The 21,453-nt window shown below is 43.1% G+C and overlaps 2 protein-coding genes across 11 annotated transcripts; one reads left to right on the top strand and one right to left on the bottom strand.

Annotated features, from left to right (window-relative positions):
- The first annotated feature begins 10,646 nt into the window (after window positions 1–10,646).
- On the top strand, window positions 10,647–17,504 carry entpd6 (ectonucleoside triphosphate diphosphohydrolase 6). Of its 3 annotated transcripts, none has more exons than XM_029127385.2 (15): window positions 10,647–10,769; window positions 10,973–11,042; window positions 11,156–11,440; window positions 12,220–12,296; window positions 12,375–12,518; window positions 12,987–13,062; window positions 14,548–14,583; window positions 14,781–14,869; window positions 15,218–15,297; window positions 15,428–15,492; window positions 15,810–15,911; window positions 15,987–16,127; window positions 16,266–16,322; window positions 16,542–16,654; window positions 16,859–17,504. In XM_029127385.2, the coding sequence occupies exons 3-15, from the start codon at window positions 11,197–11,199 to the stop codon at window positions 16,940–16,942; spliced, it is 1,308 nt and encodes a 435-aa protein (XP_028983218.1). In that variant the 5' UTR covers window positions 10,647–10,769; window positions 10,973–11,042; window positions 11,156–11,196; the 3' UTR covers window positions 16,943–17,504. The 3 variants fall into 3 exon arrangements, with proteins under 3 accessions (XP_028983218.1, XP_028983219.1, XP_028983220.1); XM_029127386.3 differs by having other exon boundaries at window positions 10,648–10,769; window positions 10,976–11,042; XM_029127387.2 differs by lacking the exons at window positions 10,647–10,769; window positions 10,973–11,042 and having other exon boundaries at window positions 11,297–11,558.
- A 390-nt stretch (window positions 17,505–17,894) lies between these two features.
- On the bottom strand, window positions 17,895–18,835 carry LOC114842006 (barrier-to-autointegration factor-like). Of its 8 annotated transcripts, none has more exons than XM_029127408.3 (3): window positions 18,688–18,835; window positions 18,354–18,528; window positions 17,895–18,260 (listed from the first exon to the last, which is right to left on the bottom strand). In XM_029127408.3, the coding sequence occupies exons 2-3, from the start codon at window positions 18,477–18,479 to the stop codon at window positions 18,114–18,116; spliced, it is 273 nt and encodes a 90-aa protein (XP_028983241.1). In that variant the 5' UTR covers window positions 18,480–18,528; window positions 18,688–18,835; the 3' UTR covers window positions 17,895–18,113. The 8 variants fall into 8 exon arrangements, with proteins under 8 accessions (XP_028983241.1, XP_028983240.1, XP_028983242.1 ...); XM_029127407.3 differs by having other exon boundaries at window positions 18,655–18,804; XM_029127409.3 differs by having other exon boundaries at window positions 18,354–18,531; window positions 18,688–18,804.
- Window positions 18,836–21,453: the final 2,618 nt, after the last annotated feature.

Here is a 21,453-nt window from a genome sequence, read left to right as displayed (position 1 = left end):
TCTACATTTTTATTGAAGTTGACCCGAACATAGAGCTAATTAGGCCAGTTTCCAGGGGGATCCTGATCTGGACACTGGCTATGTGAATATATAGCTATGAAGTATGATGTTGAGAGACACTAACTGTACTCTATCTCTGAAGTCCTTGAATACATTGTAGCCAGACAATGATGTGATCTCCTGCGTTGGAATAACCTGCATGAGGATTTAGATCTACCAGAATCAGCCACTAATGATTTTTTCTTAGCTCCAGACATCATCTAGTTTCTGTCCTTGTCCTGTTAGATTCAATTACAGAGACTAGAACAGTGGTGCCAACCCTGGTCCTCGAAAGCCACTGTGCTGCTTGTTTTACAACTCTCTCTGCTGATTACCTTGACCTTGAAACCAGCAGGACTGTGGCTCCTGAGGACCAGGGTTGGCCACCCCTGGACTAGAACATAGCATCAGAATTAAAGGAACAGCACTGGGATAGCCTAAATCCTATTTTTGAACAGATTCCAGTTTGTTCATGTTAATGACAAATCTTCCATTTGCGCAAGGATTAGTTTTGGAGTACCACAGGGTCCTGTGCTTGGTCCAATATTGTTCAGTCTATACATGTCTCCTCTAGGTGGTATTATTAGAAAACACTCATTGTTATGCTGATGACACTCAGTCATATTTATTCACAAAACCATATGAACCAAACCTCAAACTTGTCTCATAACATTCTTCGACTAAAGTCAGACCGGAGGAGGTTATTGTGTTTGGACCAGTTCATTGAAAATGCTGCAGCCGGAGTTCTGACTAGAATCTGCAGAGATCCTATTTCTCCGATGTACCTACAGGTGCTCTTACACTGGTTTGAATGAAGGATGTGTGTTGCTACTAATAAATAAGCATGAAACAAAAAAAGTCAAATGAAAGCATCAAACAGTGATTATGCTGATGCAAAGTGAAGTAGAAGCAGTTGTGTGTGCATGAACATCTGCATCTGATTAGTGCATAGACAGTTAGGAAACCCTACATAGAGCTTAACCCCATCTGTCCAGGAAGCAGTTTAACATCAGTGTCACACTGATTATGCAGTCCCCTCTTCTTCATGTGTTGTCCACAGGCTGTGGGCTGGACTCACCTGTGACAGCGGGTCAGATTCTTTCATAGCAAACACGTTAAATGGACAACTCAAAGGGTCTTGAGACCCAAACCTTGAGTGTTCTGCAGATTATAAAGGTTTTCACAGATTGAGAGCATCAGTGTAAGCTGAAGCTGCTGAGGATGGATTAAGGTTCACCACAAGAAACTTCTGTTCAATTTAAAAAAAAAACTGTGGATTACTATTATGTGAAAAGGGGAATGATTGATTGTGTGGGTTTGAATAATCTTCAGATTAAAGTCTTTTATTCTTTTGCCTTTATCCCGGTGCAGACTTGATCTCCATCCTTCATTTGGTTATTGTTTCATTTCTGCCATTTGTAATTAATTTGTCTGCTGCTGTGAGTCAGAGCTGTAGCTGACCACATCAGGTTCAGATCAGGTTTTACTCTGTGTACAGCTCAGTTATATGTGAAACAGGAGAAATCAGTTTGCCTGTAAATCTGGAAATACTCAGAATCAGGAAGTTCAGGTCTGTTCCTGAAGAGCAGAGAGAAGCTGGTGTTCAAGTGAAGCCCTAAACTTACATTTGACAGATTATACTGTCCCTGAAGACCTCACACCAGAGTGTGACACTTTAAGGTCAAAGAGAAACAAGTGTTGTTGATAACACGGTTAGCGTAGAACGACTCGCTGAGCTGGAAAGGCAGACCTGTACAGGTCCATGCAGACCACCAAAACCAGACTGTCACGGAACGGCAGATAAAGGACCCACATGCACAGCACCGAGGCAGGATAATGATCAAACACAGGTTTATTGCTATAAGCGGGGTCAGACGGTCCAGGTCATACACTAAAGGCTCAGCAAAAGGTACAAAGGGGAGCAGGCGATCTCGAGTCCAGTACGCAGGCGAGGTTCGATACACGGAAGATCTTGGCTAAGGTACAGACAGGGATTAAGCGAACTCACGGTCAGTTGGTTAGTCCAGGTGCAGACAGGAAATGACGGTACAGGCAAACAGGGAAAATACGCGACGAACACGGACACGAAACTCACGAAACTCAGGAAACTCGAGATACTCAGGAAACATGACAATCTGGCAAAGGACTATGGGAACAGGTGGTGGCTAAATACACAGAGTGATTACGTAATTACTGACAGGTGTGGATACTGGGAACAGGTAAGTGACAGCTGTTTAACCAAATAAAACAGGACATGGCGTGACAACAGGAAACAACTAGAACAAAAACCCAGATCATGACACAGACTGCATGTTTCCAGACTGTGGGAGGAAGCAGCTGAACACAGGGCTCCGACCCATGCCCTGAACCACTACTGACTCCACAACGAATCAGATGTCAGGTTTCATAAAGTTGGTCCTTCTTCATCCAGCTGGATGCAGTCTCTCCGGCCCCTGCTTATTAGGCACAAACAGTGTTTTTAGCATCAGGTGGTTGATGCTAAATGCAACAGCTTCCATTCCTTTTTGTCCTGAGCTCGATTCCCTGCACGGTTCTGTGATTAAAACCAGCCCTGTGATGGCTTCATTGAATATTCTGGCATTGGACACATTGGTGAAAAGAGGAGGCGGGATCCCTTGAGAGCACCGTGCATTCATCAGGGAATGAAAGACGTTTCACATAAAGAGCAGCAGTGAAGCAGCAGGCGAAGCAGGTTCATACATTGATTACTGACTGTTTGACCAGCTGTGATCTGTCACACACAAGTGCTGGAGGTTCTTATGAAACTGAACAGGTCCACATGTTTTTGTTCCATATGCTGACAAATATGTTTTTTATAAAACTTACGTCGGCTGCAGTCAGACATGGCCCATGTTTTGTCCTTTGACCACTGCATCGTATTCCCACATGTCGTGTCTTAATGAACATCTCCATTCTCAGTCCAAAGAGACTCTAGAGCCAGTGGACTGGACCCCGACTGTGCTGAGTGCTGCCGAGGTTAAACAGAGTTAATGAGACCAATTAAAGCAGCAGCTGTAATGAAATTAGCGCCATGCTGCTGGTGCCTGTAAGCGATAGCAGACGGCCACAGAACGCAGGCTTTTGGTTGCTCATTATTTCCGCTGCTCTATTGTTAACGGCAACAATAGTCTGGCCACGCGTCCACACCCCCTGACCCCCACCGCTCCACCTACAGCCTCTGTGGCCCACTAATTATTCATAAATGCACATTTATGCAAATAGGCCGACTAGATTAACCCAATTCACTGATGTAAACAACTCCTGGGTCGGGATTAAAGTTTTTAAATTAGACTGGAATCCATGTCTGGAAGTCTGGACTGTGTACTCTTACATGAGGTACACCCAACCCCCCCATCCTCAACACCCCAACCCTCATTTGCGTTTTATAATCTCAGCCTTTAAAGTACACAAGGCCAAGCCAGACAAACATGCAGAGAAAGCTACAGTCTGTCTGCTGCTATTAGCGCTAATGGCTAATGATTGAACTAATACTGTAAGGGCCCCTTGTGTGTCTGCTAGTGGCAGGCGCCGCCCACACAGCGCGTGCCGCTTCCTGCGCTAGGATACATGCATTATGCTAATTTACCTGCTGGACCCAAAGGAACAATTAATCCAAAGTGTGTTTGTTTGTTCCTGGTGACAACCTGCAGTGTCACGTCACTTCACCTCCACTCACTGAGAGATTCCAGAGTCACAGTGAACACTGGCCTATGGTTCACAAACTCACTTCATGGCAGCTTTTTCCAGTCTAACAACATAGTTGCCAGAAGTCTCATGAGAAGAATGTAGTTTTTTTAACTTGGCTCTCGAGTTAAATAACTGACGAAACTAAGTTCATTCTGAGTTTCCTCAGTTATATACAATTTGAAAAGACAAAGTGAGTAATGGCTGTGATGACTTGATGGGTTTAACCCTCTGATAGTAAATGCAGCTTTTTATTAGTCCATGCGTGAACCTGCTGTAACTGAATTCATTAGAGAAAGAGCTGGGACCATAAAGTTGTTTCTCTAATGAGAAACTTGTCTTTTAGATCCAGTCCCAACCAGATAACTCAAAGAAGTTCTATCTTTAATCAGCTCATCCATATTAAATCAAATCAACCAATCTTTACATTTAGGCTATGTACCACAGGCTTTTAAGGTGGCTGTGGTCAAACCTTTATTGAAAATCTACTCTGGACCCTGGAGAACTAGCCAACTATAGGCCCATTTCAAATTTACCCTTTATTTCTTAGATTCTTGAAAAAGTTGTGGCTAAACAATTATCTGACCACCTGAGTGGGAATAACCTGTACGAAGATTTTCAGTCAGGATTTAGAAAACATCATAGCACAGAAACAGCTCTGGTTAGAGTCACTAATGATCTTCTCTTAGCTTCAGACAATGGTCTAGTTTCTGTCCTTGTCCTGTTAGATCTTAGTGCTGCATTTGATACAATTGATTATAACATTCTATTACAGAGACTAGAACATAGCATCAGAATTAAAGGAACAGCATTGGGATGGTTTTGTTGAAAAGATTCTAGTTTGTTCATGTTAATGGGAAATTCTCCACGTGCACAAGGATTAGCTATGGAGTACCACAGGGTTCTGTGCTTGGTCCAATTCTGTTCAGCCTATACATGGCTCCTCTAGGTGTGATTTTTAGGAAGCATTCTATTGTTATGCAGATGATGTTTTACAGACATTAAATCCTGGATGTCCCAAAACTTCCTTCAACTAAATTCAGAAAAAAACGATTTTCTTATCATTGGACCTAAAAATCACAGAGACACTATTGAGTCAGATAGCCACCCTGGATGGCATTACATTAGCTTCAGATTCTACTGTGAGGAACCTTTGTGTCATCTTTGACCAGGATCTCTCTTTTACATCATACATTAAATAAATCTTCACAACCGCCTACTTTCATCTTAGAAATATAGCTAAAATCAGAAGCATCCTCTCTCAGAGCGATGCAGAGAAACTGATTCATGCATTTGTTACCTCTAGGCTGGACTACTGTAACTGTTTAGTCTTAGGATGTCCTAACAGCTCCTTAAAAACCCTCCAGCTAATTTAAAATGCTGCAGCCAGAGTTCTCATCGGACGAAGAAAGATCACATTTCTCCTACATTAGCTTTTCTGCACTGGCTGCCTGTAAAATGTAGGATAGAATTTAAAATTCTCCTACTCACCTACAAAGTACTCAATGATAAAGCTCCTTCTTATCTTAAATACCTCATAGTTCCTTATACTCCCAGAACATTTTATTCTCAGAGCGCTGGGCTACTTGTGGTTCCTATAGTCTTTAAATGTAGGCAGAGCTTTTAGCTACCAAGCTCCTCTCCTCTGGAGCCAGCTCCCTGTTCAGGTTCGAGATGCTGACACACTCTCCACCTTTAAGATCAGGCTTAAATCCTTCCTTTTTGATAAAGCTTATAGTTAGAGATGGTTCAGGTCACAATAATTGTTAGTCACAGGAACCATCTCTTAGTTAAGATGCAATAGACATAGACTGCTGGGGGACTTAATTTATACACTGAGTAAATTTATACACTCATACTCCTCTGTTTCCTTTCCTTTCCTGTCACCTACAGGTTTCATCAGACTAAGAGCTACGTGTCTGTGATGGGCAGCTGCGGATCCAACCATCCTGCCTGTGTCCATTCCCTGTTCCAACCATCCTGCCTGTGCTCTGCTGTTGCTTATTGTTGTTGCTGTGCTTTTCTTTCTCTCTCCCCTCACCCAACGGTCGAGGCAGATGGCCGCTCACATCCAGCCTGGTTCGGCTGATGGTTTCTTCCTCGTTAAAGAGGGAGTTTTCCTCTCCACTGTTACTGTCAATTTGTAATTAAAGGTTTGCTGTATGTGAGATTTTACAAGGTACTTAACTTGTAAAGTGCCTTGAGATAACCGTGTTATGATTTGGCGCTATTTAAATAAAATTGAATTGAAAATTGAATTGAATAAATAAAAGACACAAAGACACGGATGACAGTGCAGCAGTAGAACTTTCTTTGTTAGTGTTTCCTCGACGCTCTTCTGTAATCCCGCAGCTCCTAATCTGCACCAAGCACCAGGAGTGAGTGTGAGCTGCTAGTTCTGGGGGTGGGCTCCTACAGTGCCTTAATCAGCCACAGGCTCATTTCCACGCACCCTGACGAAAATACACAGACTGCAAGTGGGAACTAGTCCGTCTGTTCATCCGTCCATCCATCCATCCAGCCAACCAACCCACCCACACATCCATTCATCCATCCATTTACCCATCTATCCAGCCATGTGCAGGATCAGTGCTGACTTCAGGGTCCATGACACACTGCCTGTTACTAAGACCCAAATTAAGCAAATTGCAGCAGAAAGAGAAAAACACTAATTGTTCAGCTTCTCCTTCATCTCTTCATATTTGCTGCTTATCTCATTGTAGCCTCCAATCCAAGTTAGCAGGGATTATCTCCCATGGAAAGGGCATTAAGAGGCGGATAACCTCAGCTTGGAAGCAGTTAATCTAGCAGCATGTTAATGAGTCTTGTAGTGGATTGCTTAAATTAAAAGCAAATATCAACAGTCATTTGGATAAAGGAGCCCAGCGTGTGCCTGGCCTCAATAACAATGCATTAAATGATTTGAGCCGCCGGGTCGTTGCAGTAATCATGTAATGTGAGTGAAAAACAATAAAATTAACAGGTTATCAGGAAATTAAGGGGAACCCGACAATTTCTGTGAGGATACAAACAGGATTCCCTGAATTATTCAACTTACTGTACAAACAAAGATGGATTAGTCAGAGCTCTACAAAGAACAGGGAGACAAAACGCCCAAAGCAGATGTTACACAACAACAATGGCGCCTCAGCCTGAACAAAGCCAACAGCAAAACTCCAAATGAACACACAGTTCGTTTCTAGAGGAGGGGCGGGGCACACCTGGACAGGTAATTCACGTTAACCTTAAACTCCGCCTGGTCATGACCTCGCATCTCTTCTGTTGTTCTGCTGTTAGTTCTTACAGTAGATCTTTTATTTGACTTGTATCAATCAAATCAACACAGCTGTCAGAGAATAACGGAATCAAAGCACATGTGTGGTACCTCAGTCTCCCAGAATCCTTTGCTCCCCGACTTTTTAAAAACTGAACGTCTTAATGTGAAAATGAAAGTTCAGCTTTGATTTGATCAAGTTTGTGTTAGATCAGCTTTGCAGATGCAGATTGTCTGCAGGGTTTAACACCATATTAAAGTCTGTAAGACAATATGTAATCTAACAGAACAGTAATCTGAGCCCTCCAACAATCTGTGTCCAAACATCATCTGTGAAATATGCTTTGTGTCTGCGCTGATTAAACTGAGGACTTCGCTCGGTCATTTTTAGCAAGCTGGACTTCAAAAACTTATCTTAAATAAACTCAGTGATGTTCAGGATTATGATGATTAATTCTTATGTCATTCAAAAACAAATTAGTTGTGAAACGCAGCAATTATTTGATTTGATTTAATAATCTCTTTATTCTATTAAACTTTATTGTTGTTTATCCTGAAATGGCACAGAATTGCTGTGACACTGTTCTGGTCCAGTTGTGGTCCGGCTGCTAGTGCTGAAGGTGTTGAGCTTTAGTAGTGTTGTCTCTGCTACATGTCCAACCGTGCTGAAACCGGTGAAGTGGAGGAGGCTGGTTCTGAGGTTCTCTGTCTGGTATCAGTAATCTGCTCTGACATCGAGTGAACAGCAGGTCCAGGTCAGGCTGCAGCTTTTCATCTGGAAGAGCTGCATTATTACAATCCAATTTCCATTTACTAGCATGGCTCCTTAGTAGATGAGGGCTGAGGGGGATGAGTGAGTAAAACCACTTTGTTTCATTATATAATGTTGAAGGGGACGAATATAATAATATTAATGGGATAATTTAATGCAATTTTCTTTATTTGATGCACTCTGACTTTGGTGGCTAATCTGAAGGCATTGTTTAAAATAGATTAAAAAATCCAAAGATGCTAAAAAGTCCAGAGAGCTAATCCTCCGCTAAGGTCACATAGGACTCACTGCTGCTCCTGAGCCGGGCCCGGAACTGGTCCTGGGTCAGACTCAGTCTTCATTGGCGGCTCAGGTTGTCAGCCAGACAACCCAGATATCCACCTGCTCTTTGGTTTAGAAAATAATCCTGGTCGGTCGTGATGTTTCTGTGTCTAATGGCTGTTTCAGCACCAAGCAGCACATTAATCCTAAGAACACGCTGCGTAATAATCTGAATAATAGGAGGACAACACAGTAATCTTACTGTAGCTGCATGTGTCTGATCCACATCTTATTTGTTCTGCGCTGAATTTTCCTGTGTTTAATCGACTTTGGGAGAATTAGTCATTTCTTATTACCGTCATGGTTTTATGGGACTTTCCTAGAAAATCCCATTCAACACACATTTTAATTTCATTTCTGAGGCTCAGTCATGTTGAGGGCAATGTAAATAATCCAATAACATTAATCATCATCCCTTTTCCTCTTTTCACTTGTTTTCCTCTGGAAATAGCCCAGTGCCCAGCGGATTGGGCCTTCACTATGCTTTATTGCTTTTCAGAAGCCCTGATGGTTTTATCAAATGTCATCAAGACCCAATTAATCCACAGCAGCAATGTCTCCTGAGGAACACTTCCCTCCCCGCACTAAACTCTATTCAGAAGCTGTGCTTGTGTCTCAACCTCACAACATCACATCACAATCATTTCTTCTGTTTTGACTTCTGACATTAAATTTCATGATGATGAGATGATAAGAAACGATTAAGATGAAGCCTAATAAGGCTCAGAAAATAAGGCTGCTCATACCAGATGTCACTGGTGCGGCTGATAATCCACACCAAGTTGCATTTTACGGGATGAAAGTGGAATCGTCAATTATTATCCTAACATGCCAAATCAATCCTTCAAATTATTCCCCAATAATCCCTCTGATGGGATCACATGACCCACATCCATTTTACGCTCCTGTTTACTGCAGCCAATGCTGAGATCGTCAGAAAGTGAGATAGGATTCGTAAACTAATCATTGATGGTCCTTACTTGGATGGACAAGAGACCAGCAAAACCAGATAGACTAGCAGGACCAGAGAGACCAGAGGAACCAGCTGATAACGCCAGGCCACAGTTCCTTCACCGTCTAAGAGTTTGTGTCTGTGCTTTCTAGTTAGTCGGCTTATGTTTTTGTTCCTTATTGGCCTTCTGGTTAGAGTTTCTTAGCCTACTGTTAGTAGTGATTTTATGTTAACTTAGTTTCAAAATCACAGTCAATAAAAACTGATTCAGCCACACTGAGCGGTCAGAGTTCCTGCAGTGACAAAGCTGACATACAACTGAACTCATGACCTCCTGATCCCTGGACCTGTGAACCTGTGAACAATAATAATAATAATAATAATAATAATAATAATAATAATAATAATAATAATAATAATAATAATAATAATAATAATAATAATAATAATTAAAGATATATATAATATAAAGATAAGAATAATAAATAAAAGATATCCCTAATTCCATTTTGGTTAGTAAGAATTATTATTATTATTATTAATATTAATAATATATTATATTATTATAATAATAATAATAATAATAATAATAATAATAATATAATAATATATAATAATATATTAAAAAATAAAAAAAAAAAAAGAATTAATAATAATTATACTAATAATAGTATAGTATAATAACACTAATAATAATAATAATAATAATAATAATAATAATAATAATAATAATAAATATATTTAAAAAATAAAAAAAAATAAAAAAGAATTAGGGATATCTAAATCTTGAGTACGTCAGAATGTAGTTGTGGATATCGTAAATTATACTTTTAACTAGTCTTAAAAACATAACAGATATCTAATAAATGCTAAAACAGATGTAAAAATTAAGTTGTGGATAATCAAAATGTAATTGTAGATATCTAAAACAGTACTTCTTCCTTGTCAGAATACAATTGTTATCTGGAATTGAAGTTTAATTCTGACCAGTCACAATGTAATTTTGCCTAGTCGTTAAAACGGCGTATGTAAAAACCTTTGCAAGATATCCATACTGTCTTTGTAGATATCCGAAAAGGAATTCTGCTTAGTCAAAACTGTAATTGTAGATATCTAAAACAGTACTTCTTCCTAGTCAGAATACAATTGTTATCTGGAATTGAATTTTAATTTTGACTAGTCAAAATTGTATTTTAGATATCTAGAATCTGTTAAAAACTGTAAAAACTGTTTTATATTAAAAACCTTTGCTAGATATAAGATATGTCTTTGTACAGTAGATATTCGAAAAGGAATGCATAGTTAAAACTATAATTGTAGATATCTGGAACTACATTTTGCTATACAATTAAATATATGTGCAATTAAATTACTTTAAAACTACTAATAACCTTAGTTCGAGGCATCCAAAAATGTATTTAAGATATCTGTAAAACGCGGCCAGTTGTAGATATGTAATGTTATTAGTCAAAATGGAGTTACGGATATATAAAGTCGAATTGAAGTAGTTGCGGATATCCTAAATTATAGGATATAATTCTAAATCTGTAATGTGAATAAATGTTAAAACGGCTTGCCGTAGAAGTGCTCCCTTCCACGCGTGACGTCACGGTCTCTGTCGTCATTAGGCCGCGCCGTGAGCACAATGAGGAGAAAAGCGAAAGGAGGTTTGCATTCTCGTAACAGCCGATGATCGTCTCTTCTCGGTACGTTTACGCGCTTATTTTACCAGTGACTGCCTTACACACTGGCTGTTATCCCGCAGGTTGCTTCATCGCCATGCTAACCGGCTAACGCTGCTTTGACATCAATTGATGTATGGGCATGTAGCATCTGGCTCACACGCCCCTTAAACTGGCTAGAACAGCTATACAGTTGTCGCTGATGATGTGTGTTGGTTCTGTCACAGCAGCTGGAGGACGTGGTGTCTGCTGCATCCACCAAACTCACTCACATGAGCAGGCTCCACACGGTGGAAGGTAACATTCACTGCGCTGTACATCACAACTCAAGTCAAGTCAATGTAAAGTGTTCATCTTCCCGCAGACGTGAGCCACGTTCATGTGGATCTTTTCTTTGCTTGCTCTTGTAGATTTACAGGCTGCAGCTGTTGTGGCCACAGAGTGATAGGAGATGAAGAAAGCCAAGCTGGCTGGACTCCTCCTCTTCATCACCTTCCTGCTGCTCTACCTGATGCTTGTGAAGCATCGCTATAATGCCTTAAAGCCTGACGCATACAAACCACCTCCTCACAGAAAGTATGACAAGTCCACAGGCAGGCCTGCTGCTGGACTAACACACCAGTACGCCATCATGTTTGATGCTGGGAGCACTGGCACCAGAATCCATGTCTTTAAGTTCTGGATGGGAAACAAAGGTACATGTGGTCACAACGAAAGGAGCTGGTTGGATAGGACAGGACCACATCTGTGCTCCTTTATGACATAATAAAAACAAACATCTGACATGTCTTCAGATGAAACAACAGGAATCAGGTGGAGTTTAAATGTCCTTTTGTCTACAGAAGCTAAATTGAGTTTGAACGTATTCCAATATATGGAGCAGACACTGATGAGTTTATTCCAGATATTAAACAGTGTTAAACTGTTAAAATGTTAAACCTCTGTAGTTGAAGCTAAATTGATTCTTATGGATCCTTTGAGATTAAAGTGGTTTCTAAAGCAGACGACTCTGTGTTGCTTTTAGTGTATTTAACATCACGTTAGGCCCAAACATTAATTACCAGCTGTGAATCCAGCAGACAAGAGGAGCTTTCAGCCTCTAAGTCCTGGAGCTGCTGGCAAGGTTCAAACGGACACAAACTCATTAGAGCGTTTCGGAGGGTTTTGCTTATTGAGCTTAGAGAAAGTTTCCTGCAGAGCTCAGCCAAATGCCTTCATTATCGCATTTAAGCGCTAAGCTAAATCACACAGGCTGAGTGCTGTTTTGGCTCCTTTGTTAGCATCTGCGCTAACTGCACTAATGCCAGCACCTGTTAGTTATATGCTGTCTAGAATTATTGTTAAGCGCTTAATGACAGGTCCAGGGTCAGTCAACTGCAAACATAAGCAGACTCTTTTGTCATTTCAAGACCAAGTTGGGGGTTTTGTCACTGACGCTTAAAGTTATTTTTATATGTGCGTTTTTCTTCTGCAGAAGCTCCTGAACTTGCCCACGAGACCTTCAGATCCATCAAACCCGGCCTATCTGCGTATGCAGATGAGCCGGAGAAGGTAGAGTCTGTATCCCACTGAGTCCCTGTAAAGATCAAACCCTTTGAGCCATTGTTCATTGTCTGCCCTCACATCCAGTGCACATCAGGGCTCATGGAGCTGTTAGAGGCAGCAAAGTCCAGCATCCCTGCCTCAGTATGGAGCATCACTCCTGTGGTCCTGAAGGCCACAGCCGGCCTTCGTCTGCTGCCTGGAGAGAAGGCCACACACCTGCTGGACAGGGTGAGACACACCACAGTCCCATGCCTATCAGTTCATCAACCCCCAGCCCTCCCCCGTGTAATCAGCTCTGTGTTTGGCACAGTCCGATAATAAGAGCACAGCTTTAGATTAAATCACATTTTGGCTGAATGCTCTAGTCCTGTTATTACTGATTACTTAAAGGCTTTAATAGACTTTTCTTTTTTGGCTCTGACATCCTGTTGGTGATGAAGAGGATGAAGAAGCATTAGCTTCCTGTGAGGATATTAGCTAAAGTAATTCACTTACATAATGGAGAGCAGCTGAAAAGCATCCAGGATGAAGTGTGTGATTAATTACCTGATTGGCCCACATCTTCAGGGTGTTGAAATTTGTTAAATATGCATCAGTACATTTCACCAAAATTGTTCGTCCTGCAACTTAACACCCAACGTTGAGCTCAGTGACTTCCATCCTGGAGGTTCATTACTTTCCCTGTGTTGTGCCCAGGTGAGGAGGGTGTTTACAGAGTCTCCATTTCTGTCCAGAGGTGACAGTGTGTCCATCATGGACGGCACCGATGAAGGTAGGATTCAGTGGATGCACTTCCCTTGCACTTCCCTTCGCAAGACTCGCACCATGTTCAGTTTGACCCCAACCGCTAAGAACCTGCGTCCAGTTCATTTCATCCACTACGTAAAAGTGCCTGAATGCCCAAAAGGGAGTTTTAGAAGACGGGTGACCTCTCATCAGGTCTCTCACTGAGGACAGCGCTCATCTCTTTATGACTTTATTAGATTACAGCAAATGTATTTGTCTTTGCAGCTTCTCATCGTTTCATTTGTCTAGTCTGTGAAGCAGGTCGGATGATGTTTGTCATTCTTGTTTTTTTCATTGTTTTCCACTGATTTCCCCGACGAAAACTGCCAATGTGGAGGATTAAACAATATGTAGGATTATAAATTAGATGAAATGGGAGACGAGCCTCCTCAAAACAGCAGGCCAGCGCTGGAGGATCTGCTGGCACTCAAGCCAGCTGAAGCTGCATGTTTAATGAACTAGTTATAGGCCTGTCCCCGTGTGAGTGGCTCCTGAGTTTCCAGATGTGTTTTCTGCCCCTGCAGAGGTTTTTACTGAAGCTGTTGTTATTGTAGGTAAGGTCAGATGGAGGTTCAGTGGTTTAAATGCTCGCTGTGTATGAACATGGCGCTGCCTCTTATAATCCAATCCTTTTTAAAGTAGTTCATACAAGCAATTATGGCCATGTGGGATCATGTCCCACTTAATGTTGGAGGGGGAGGGAGGGAGGCCGATTATCTCCCCCGTCTGAAATGTTTTCTCCTTTTCTCTGCTCCATTAGAAAAGACTGAATTAACTTCTTATCCAGGTCCACTTCCCCTCTAATGGACCCGCTCCTGCTCCGTGGGTCCGAGTCACACCGGATCAGTCTTATTATCGCTCCCATATTTCGGCCATTCTTGGCCGGGACGCTCATCCCTCGCTGAGATTACATTCCACATCCTGGGTTGATGAGACTTATTGCTAATGCTGATCTGAGTGCTGCTAAGTGCCCGTGTTTCACTTGTTTCTGTGTACTTGTTTGTTTTTTGTTTGAAAATTGCTTCTTAGTGTTGCAGCCTAAGAGTTTTATGGTAAAGCTCCTATGATACAGTTTCTGTCGAGCTCTTTAAGCATCCCTTCTGCTGGAAGGTCAGAGGTCTCTGGTAAAAGGCACTAATGCAGCAGCTGAGTGCCACAGACCCTGATGTGGTCTTTGAGTTGACCTCGATAAGCAGATCCCTGCTGTGGTCTCAAACCTCCTGAGCTGACTTTTCTTCCTGGTTTCTTGTTGACAGTGTTGTTCTTTGTGTGCTACACTGTATGGTTTAGGTCTTAGGCTAATATTAATAATATTTAATTCAAGATTCAAGTCTCTTCAATAATCTAATGGAACATCATGATCTGATGAACAGACTGATAGAGAATCCAGTGCCTCGTGCAGGACTCCGTGCTTTTAGATCCTGTGGCTGTGGAGAATCCTGCTCTGAACATTTGGGCTTTTCTTTTTTAGGAATCTCTGCGTGGATCACTGTCAACTTCCTCACCGGTGAGAAACACACACAGCAGAATGTAAATGGGTTTTAGATCTGATGAAGCAGTGATACGAATGAATGTGTTTGTGTTCATCCCAGCGTGTTTGTGAGATTTATAGGTTGGTCTGTGTGTAAAACCAGATTAATGTGAACAAGAAATGGTGATTACCTGTTATTGGATTATGCTGCAGCTCCCTCTCTCTCTTTTTAGGTGGTCTTCACGGTGCTCGCTCACCCACCGTGGGGATGTTGGATTTGGGCGGTGGGTCAACTCAGATCACCTTCAGCCTCCAGGACAAGGTGGGGATGACTGAAACGGAGAGAAAAGGGAGGTGGAGTAGGAACTGGTGGAGCACGCAGACGCTGTCTCTCCAGTCAAACTACCAGTGTGGCTCCATCTTAGAGGCTTTAATCTGTAAATGCTGCCGTAATCCCAAATAAACACCCTCGCATGGAGGGAGGAGGAGACTGAGGGTGGTAATAGAGGGTCCTATTTAGGTCAGGCCGTCCCCAGAGGTCCTCGTCTTCTGGGAGGAGTGTGGGAGGGGTGAAATTGAGGAGCAGGACATTCTAACCAGGAACCGAGTCAAAGCTGATCCAGTCAGAGTCTCTGCATCCGTTAAGTGACAAAGGTTTTCTCTTCTGCAGAAAAGCATCCAGACGTCTCCCATCGACTACATCAGGTCCTTCCAGATGTTCAGTAACACACACACAGTATACGCTCACAGGTAAAAGTAGATTACTAGGAGATGGGCCACAAATATAATAAACATTTCACATCTGTAGAAAAGGCCAGATGTTCATCTCCGATTCAAAACTAAACCTCAAACGGTGATGGTGGTTGTTGAATTTCCACAGTTACTTGGGTTTGGGTCTGATGTCGGCTCGACTCGCTGTCTTAGGAGGTGTTGACGCTTCACCGCGTGCGTACAAAACTCATTTTACTCTTTCTTGTTTTCTCATTTGCTTTCATCTCTGCCATTTATACCCTCCACCCGTCAGTAAAATAAGCCATTATCTAATCTTTTAATAACACACAGCAAGATTAATTCCTTGCCCGCCAGCTGTTGCTGTAGTTTAGCCGCTGTAAGAAGCTGCAGCACAGATTCACTGACCAGAGAAACTGCCAGTGGTTCAGTCCTTAGTTCCGTTTTTAACTTCTGACTCCTTTACATTAACAGTCACACTAAACCATGACTCAAACAGGACCAACTGCTCATGTTTGTGTGTGTGTGAGCAGTAGGCGGCAGCACTGAGCTGGTCAGCCCCTGCCTTGCTCCAGAGTACTCGGGCAGCTGGACACACGCTGATGTCATGTACAGGGTGAAGGGACAGAAGGCAGGTAAGGAGTTGGACGTCTGCTTGTTGCCGTCATGCGGCTGCAGCAGGAACCATGTGTGTGTTGTGTGTGTTTCAGGGGAGCCGCTTTATGAGGCTTGTGTCACCAAGGTGGAGAAGGTTCTGTACAGGAAGGTGGTGAAGGTGTCCGAGGCAGCAGACATGGACTTCTACGCCTTCTCCTACTACTACGACCGAGCTGTCGACCTCGGTGTCATCGGTAGGAAGCCTGCGCTGACGAGACCAGAATCTGTATGAAGGACCAGGGTTAAAATCCCGGGTCAGGTTGCAATCGTTCAGGATGTGATTTAAATTCTCTGAACTGTGTGTGACGCATTCCTTTGCTTCCTGTGTTCAGAGGACAACAAAGGAGGAACCGTTCAAGTGTCTGATTATAGTGCTGCAGCTAAAAGAGGTGAGACAGCGCCACCCAGCGGCAGCTAGAGGAAACACTGTGGGCTAATAGTCATTAAATGTAAACGTTTCAGATCATACAACCGCTAAAATGAGTAGAGACGATGACTCACCGTAGACTTTGTAATGAACACATTAGCCGTGTTATTGCTCATTGTCTTTATGCAGACCTGTAGAACCTACATTTTGGTTCTAATGGATAGATTGCTTTTCATTCCAGTGTGCAGCAGCCTGTCTGTCAGTCGTCCTCAGAGTCCGTTCCTCTGTCTGGACCTGGTTTACATCTCGGTCCTGCTGCAGGAACTCGGGTTCCCTCCTCAGAAACAACTCAAGGTGAGGCCGGGCCCAGGAAGTGGGCCAGGAATCTGGACTGCTCACACACAGCAGCCAGGCTGCTGGTCTTTTAATCCTCACATGCACAGATTTCGGTGACTCTAGTGAAGCATCAGAACACATTGTTCGTTGTGAGCATGGATCATCCCCTCATCAAACTAGCTTTTGGTTTTTTCGCTGTAAAAGCATGTGTTTTTGTTGCAGTTGGCAAGGACCATTAACCAGGTGGAGACCAGTTGGGCTCTGGGAGCAATGTTCCATTACATGGAGTCCTTGAGAAGACACTGAAGTGAAACCACAATTCTATGGTACCGAACCTGATCAGCTAGGATCCAGCCTGTGCACACATGACCTCTACACAGCAATCTACCCCTGGGCACCCAGACCTGTTTGAGGGAGGCGCCTTCGACCTCACACAAACACTCAGCAGCTCCTTGGTTCACGAGCTTCAGTCTTCTATACTTCAATCAGATTCATTGTATACATCGATTAACCAAAGTTGTAAATGTTTACTGATCCCAACGCCCCTTTAGATCTGACTCGTTAATTTCAGCAGCTTTACTTGTGATTTTAAAAGATAATGAATGTGTGCAAGAGAAAACTGGTTCCGTTTTTGTACCTGCATCAAATTGGACTTGCTGCATTTCCTGACTAAAGGAATGTGTGGAAACCTGTGGCTACTCTTTATTTCCATGTAACCCAAACTGCCTTCCTGTTCACCCCTGGCCCAGTTGAACCAGTCAGAGGCCACTTTGACAGCTGTTGTTTCTACTGACAGTTCCTGTTTGTGCTGTTAGTGTTTTTTTAAGTGATTGAGACTGCAGCTGAATAAAGGTTGGTTTAAAACCTGTGGTGGAGTCACTGGGTCTATGCAGAACTTCGGATGAACCAGAACCAAGTGGACTCCAACTACAAACTAAAAATCATTAAGAGTTTTCTGCTTTTCTAGATGATATTTCATGCTCCTGATTTATTCCCACATGCTTTGATTTGAAAATAAGGTTTACGAATTAATCACCCTAAATTGCTTGGTGCTCTTTCTTTGCAGTTCTAAAAGTGAATTAAACCTAAAATGTGCTTAGGTGCAGTTTAGGCTGGAAGTCACTGGTATCATTACTGTTACGTTGCCCAGAGCAACTAGTTTGCTTAAATGAATCTTTGACTGTTTCTGACTTGGTCCATTCGCCCATTGGACAACAGCAGACTGATACCAAGTTCTACTGAACATTTGAGAAAATGGTTCTGCTTCAGTGCTTTACTTTATTTTACTTATCTATCCTCAACGAAATATGGTGAACAAACGCCCATCTCACTGCGCCGTTAACACTCATCCAGTGGCTTGAGGCTGAACATTCACCTGGAAGCGGCAGCAGCACGGGACAACGTTATTAGCTCAGTTTTAGGCTCCAGGTGCAGAGTCGCAGGTACGAGGGGCGTGGCCATGGATGATGGGCGGGGCTTAGAGAAAGGCGTCGCACCACTCCTTCAGGCACTGAGCGCAGGATCCAGCTTGGCGGGAGTTCGCTCCGCTGGCGTCTTTGAGCCACTCTGTAAACATCTCAGTGTCTTTCTTCAATAGAAGAAATTGACCCAGAACCACGAAGGCCTGAAACAGAAACCCACAAAGTTTACAAGACACGATGAAGTACCAGAAACAAAAGAAAACGGAGGAAACACAGGTGTGCGTTTGTTCATCCACCTTGTCGAAGCCCTGATCCTCCAGCTTCTTTCCCAGAGAGTCTCCGATCCCAGACAGAGCCGTCACCGGCTTGTCTCCCATCGGCTCCCCGACGAAGTCCCGGTGTTTCTGCGACGTGGTCGACATCCTCACTGGAAGACGAGGACAAGCAACACCCAGAGTTACTGGACCGGTCCTGCTAAAGACATTAAACACCACTGATGTATGTTTGCATCACAACATTCTTTAGTGTATACCAACCATTTGAAAACACCTTAAAGTAGCCGAAGTATCACACGAGCAGCACCGACTGGGGAAGTACCGTAAAGTTGTGTTCGTAGTCTGAGCTGTTCACCTGCTGCACGTACATCCAGGTTCTGTCTTCGGATAAAAGAACCGCTAAACGCAGCTTCCAGCTCAGAGTGGACTCACGTGTTCACAACGTCCAGCACTAGCCTGGGGGGCGTTTTATTTTTGAGGCCCGGAAACACACGTCACGTGGTTGATGCTCGGCTCCTGACGTCATCACGCAGAGGTCAAAGACGTATTAGTTGGTGCTGAATCACTTAAAATTAATGTTGGCCGTCATCATTTTATTTATTTACTTAGATTGCATTTTGTTTTACTTATATGGACCAGACCTGGTGAAGACGTTATATATTATATGCATGTATTAGACTGAATGTCATTTCTGGCACCAGAGGCTGGGCCCTTGTGCTTCCAAAGCAGTGCTCTAGCCACTGAGCTGCCAGGCCACCAAATAACTACCGTAACATGGTCAATGGTTACATTAACATAAATACTAGTAATAATGTTAAGGCATGTGCATACACTCATACATAAATACATTCATATACATACACCAATGGATATATATTATTAGATGTTGTTGAGACTCATGTATTGTATGCGCCCCTACCCTATGTTTTATTTACCAAGACATTCACTTATTCTTCAATACAGACCACACAAAAGTTGCTGCGCTCAACACACATAAGAATAAGAAAACCTTTAATAGTCCCACAGCGGGGAAATTGTGTCACACAACAGTATGATGGTGGAGTGAGTATGGAGTAATCTGGAGGGTTATTGCATATTATATATGTATATAAATATTTCACAGAGTATGCACAAATATTGTACATGGGAAATTTTCTACTTAGCGACTGATGCAGTTGGTTAATTTTTTGGACCGGGAGGTAGTTAACAGTTCTGATTGTACAGTCTGATAGCAGCAGGTAGAAAAGATCTGCAATATCAGTCTGTTACTGAAGCTGCTCCAGAGCAGACAGTGAGTCCTCCAGTGAGTCCTGGTCCAGGATGGATGTGGGTTCAGCCAGGACCCTTCTCTCACCACCTCCTGCACCGTGTCCTTAGTGCGGTCCAGGACAGGACCCTGTCCAGTCTCTTCCTGTCATCACTGTGATGCTGCTGCTCCAGCAGACCACACGTACAGGACGGCTGATGCCACCACAGAGTCATAGAAGGTCTTCAGGAGTGGCCCCTCACTCCAAAAGACTCCTCAGCAGGTAGAGTCTGCTGTAGCGGCGATTATCTTACAATTCATTTTTAATGGCTACTGAGGAGCTGAGCTGGGTGATTACATGGAAACTAAACAATCAAAACAAACAGTCCAAAATGCTGTATGCTGGTAGTTTGACAATCTGTAGTGTAGCTTCTTGGTGTGCGTCCGTGTTTCTTTGCCGGTTTCTGTCTTTCTGTCTTTCCATTTCTCCTTTGTATCACAACCCTCCCCAGCTCCTTAACCCGTTCTCCTACTGTATATAACCCGTGACACGCCCCCAGCAATGCTTGAGCAAAGTAACTAAAACAATTAGTGGAAAACAATTTATCTAAATAAACAAAAGCAACAATAGATGCTAACCTAAACTAGCAATAAATCAAATACATATTGATATACAACAATAGGAATGACAAAATGACAGCAGTACTCATAGAGGTGCAACTGAAAGAGGAAGGAAGGCATCACGAGCATCGACTCAAAGCACTACAACATCAGTTCCAGCTCCTGCAGATGGAGGTTCAGGTTCGCACATCTCCCGTTCCAGACACTCCTCCCACAGTGTCTGATCCTCTAGAGGCTTCGGGCCCAGATGACCCCCCCACAGGCCCATGCCCAGACCAGAAAGTGTCCGGTCACCTGATGTAAGGTCAGGCCAGTCGTATTATTAGGTTGACCCCAGATTGGAAAAATTAACTGAAAACTTCCTAATTACTTTTGAAGGAATTGCCACTGCATGTCTTTGCTCAAAACCAGACTGGGTTTTCTGGATAATTCCACTGTGACTGGTAAGGCCAGAGGTGCTTCTGTCAAGTCACTGGACTATGTCAAGGTAAAAGCACCCATTTTTCAAAAATATGACATTAATCCTGTGTTCCCTGGAGGTTGGACCCAGTGAGAATTCTAAGGAGCAGTAGGAGATTCGAAGAAATGTATGGAAAAGTATGGATTCAACCCGGGAGGCAGCCTCCATAGTCCTGGATGAGTGTATATGACTAATGTCATTAAAATTGAGGAGAATCCTATCTTTGGAGGAACGGTGGGTGAGACTAAAAGCTCGTTGCTTCCACGCACAGAACCAGACACCACAGTCCGACTCATGACTCGTTGGTTCAGACTGGGTCGTCAGTCAGTCAATCAACTCGTTTGTCTAATTAATAAGAGCAGGTCAACGGGTGTGTAATAAATGTTCATGTCAGCCTGGTCCTGAGACCTGGGGACTCCAACTCAACGAACCCCTGTGACTGAGCTGGACTGGCACCACCTGAGCAAAAGTTCTGTTCTGTCCGAAATGTATTCAAACGCTGTGTCCAGTATGCAGTGGTTTTAGGTTCCACACAGCAGAGCAAAGCTCAACAGTGATCTGTCAAAGTGTCAAAGAGATGATGGAGCTTAAACGCACAATCAAAGCACTGTGTCTAAATCCACATCGGACACAGACCTGAAATGAAGCCCACTGCTGGACGGGTGAGGCAGGGGTGAGGATAAGGGTGAGGTAGTGAGGGGTGGGGGCTCGCTTCTCCCAGATCCATCTCTGTCTGGTGGTTGAGCTTTTCTTTGTGTCCGATGGTGAAAAGATGCACAAAGTAAAACCACAGG

The sequence above is a fragment of the Betta splendens genome, chromosome 15 (assembly GCF_900634795.4).
Source record: "Betta splendens chromosome 15, fBetSpl5.4, whole genome shotgun sequence".
Lineage (NCBI taxonomy): Eukaryota > Metazoa > Chordata > Actinopteri > Anabantiformes > Osphronemidae > Betta > Betta splendens.
Note: the sequence above shows the minus strand (reverse complement) of the source record. Positions and strands in the feature narration are given on the sequence as shown.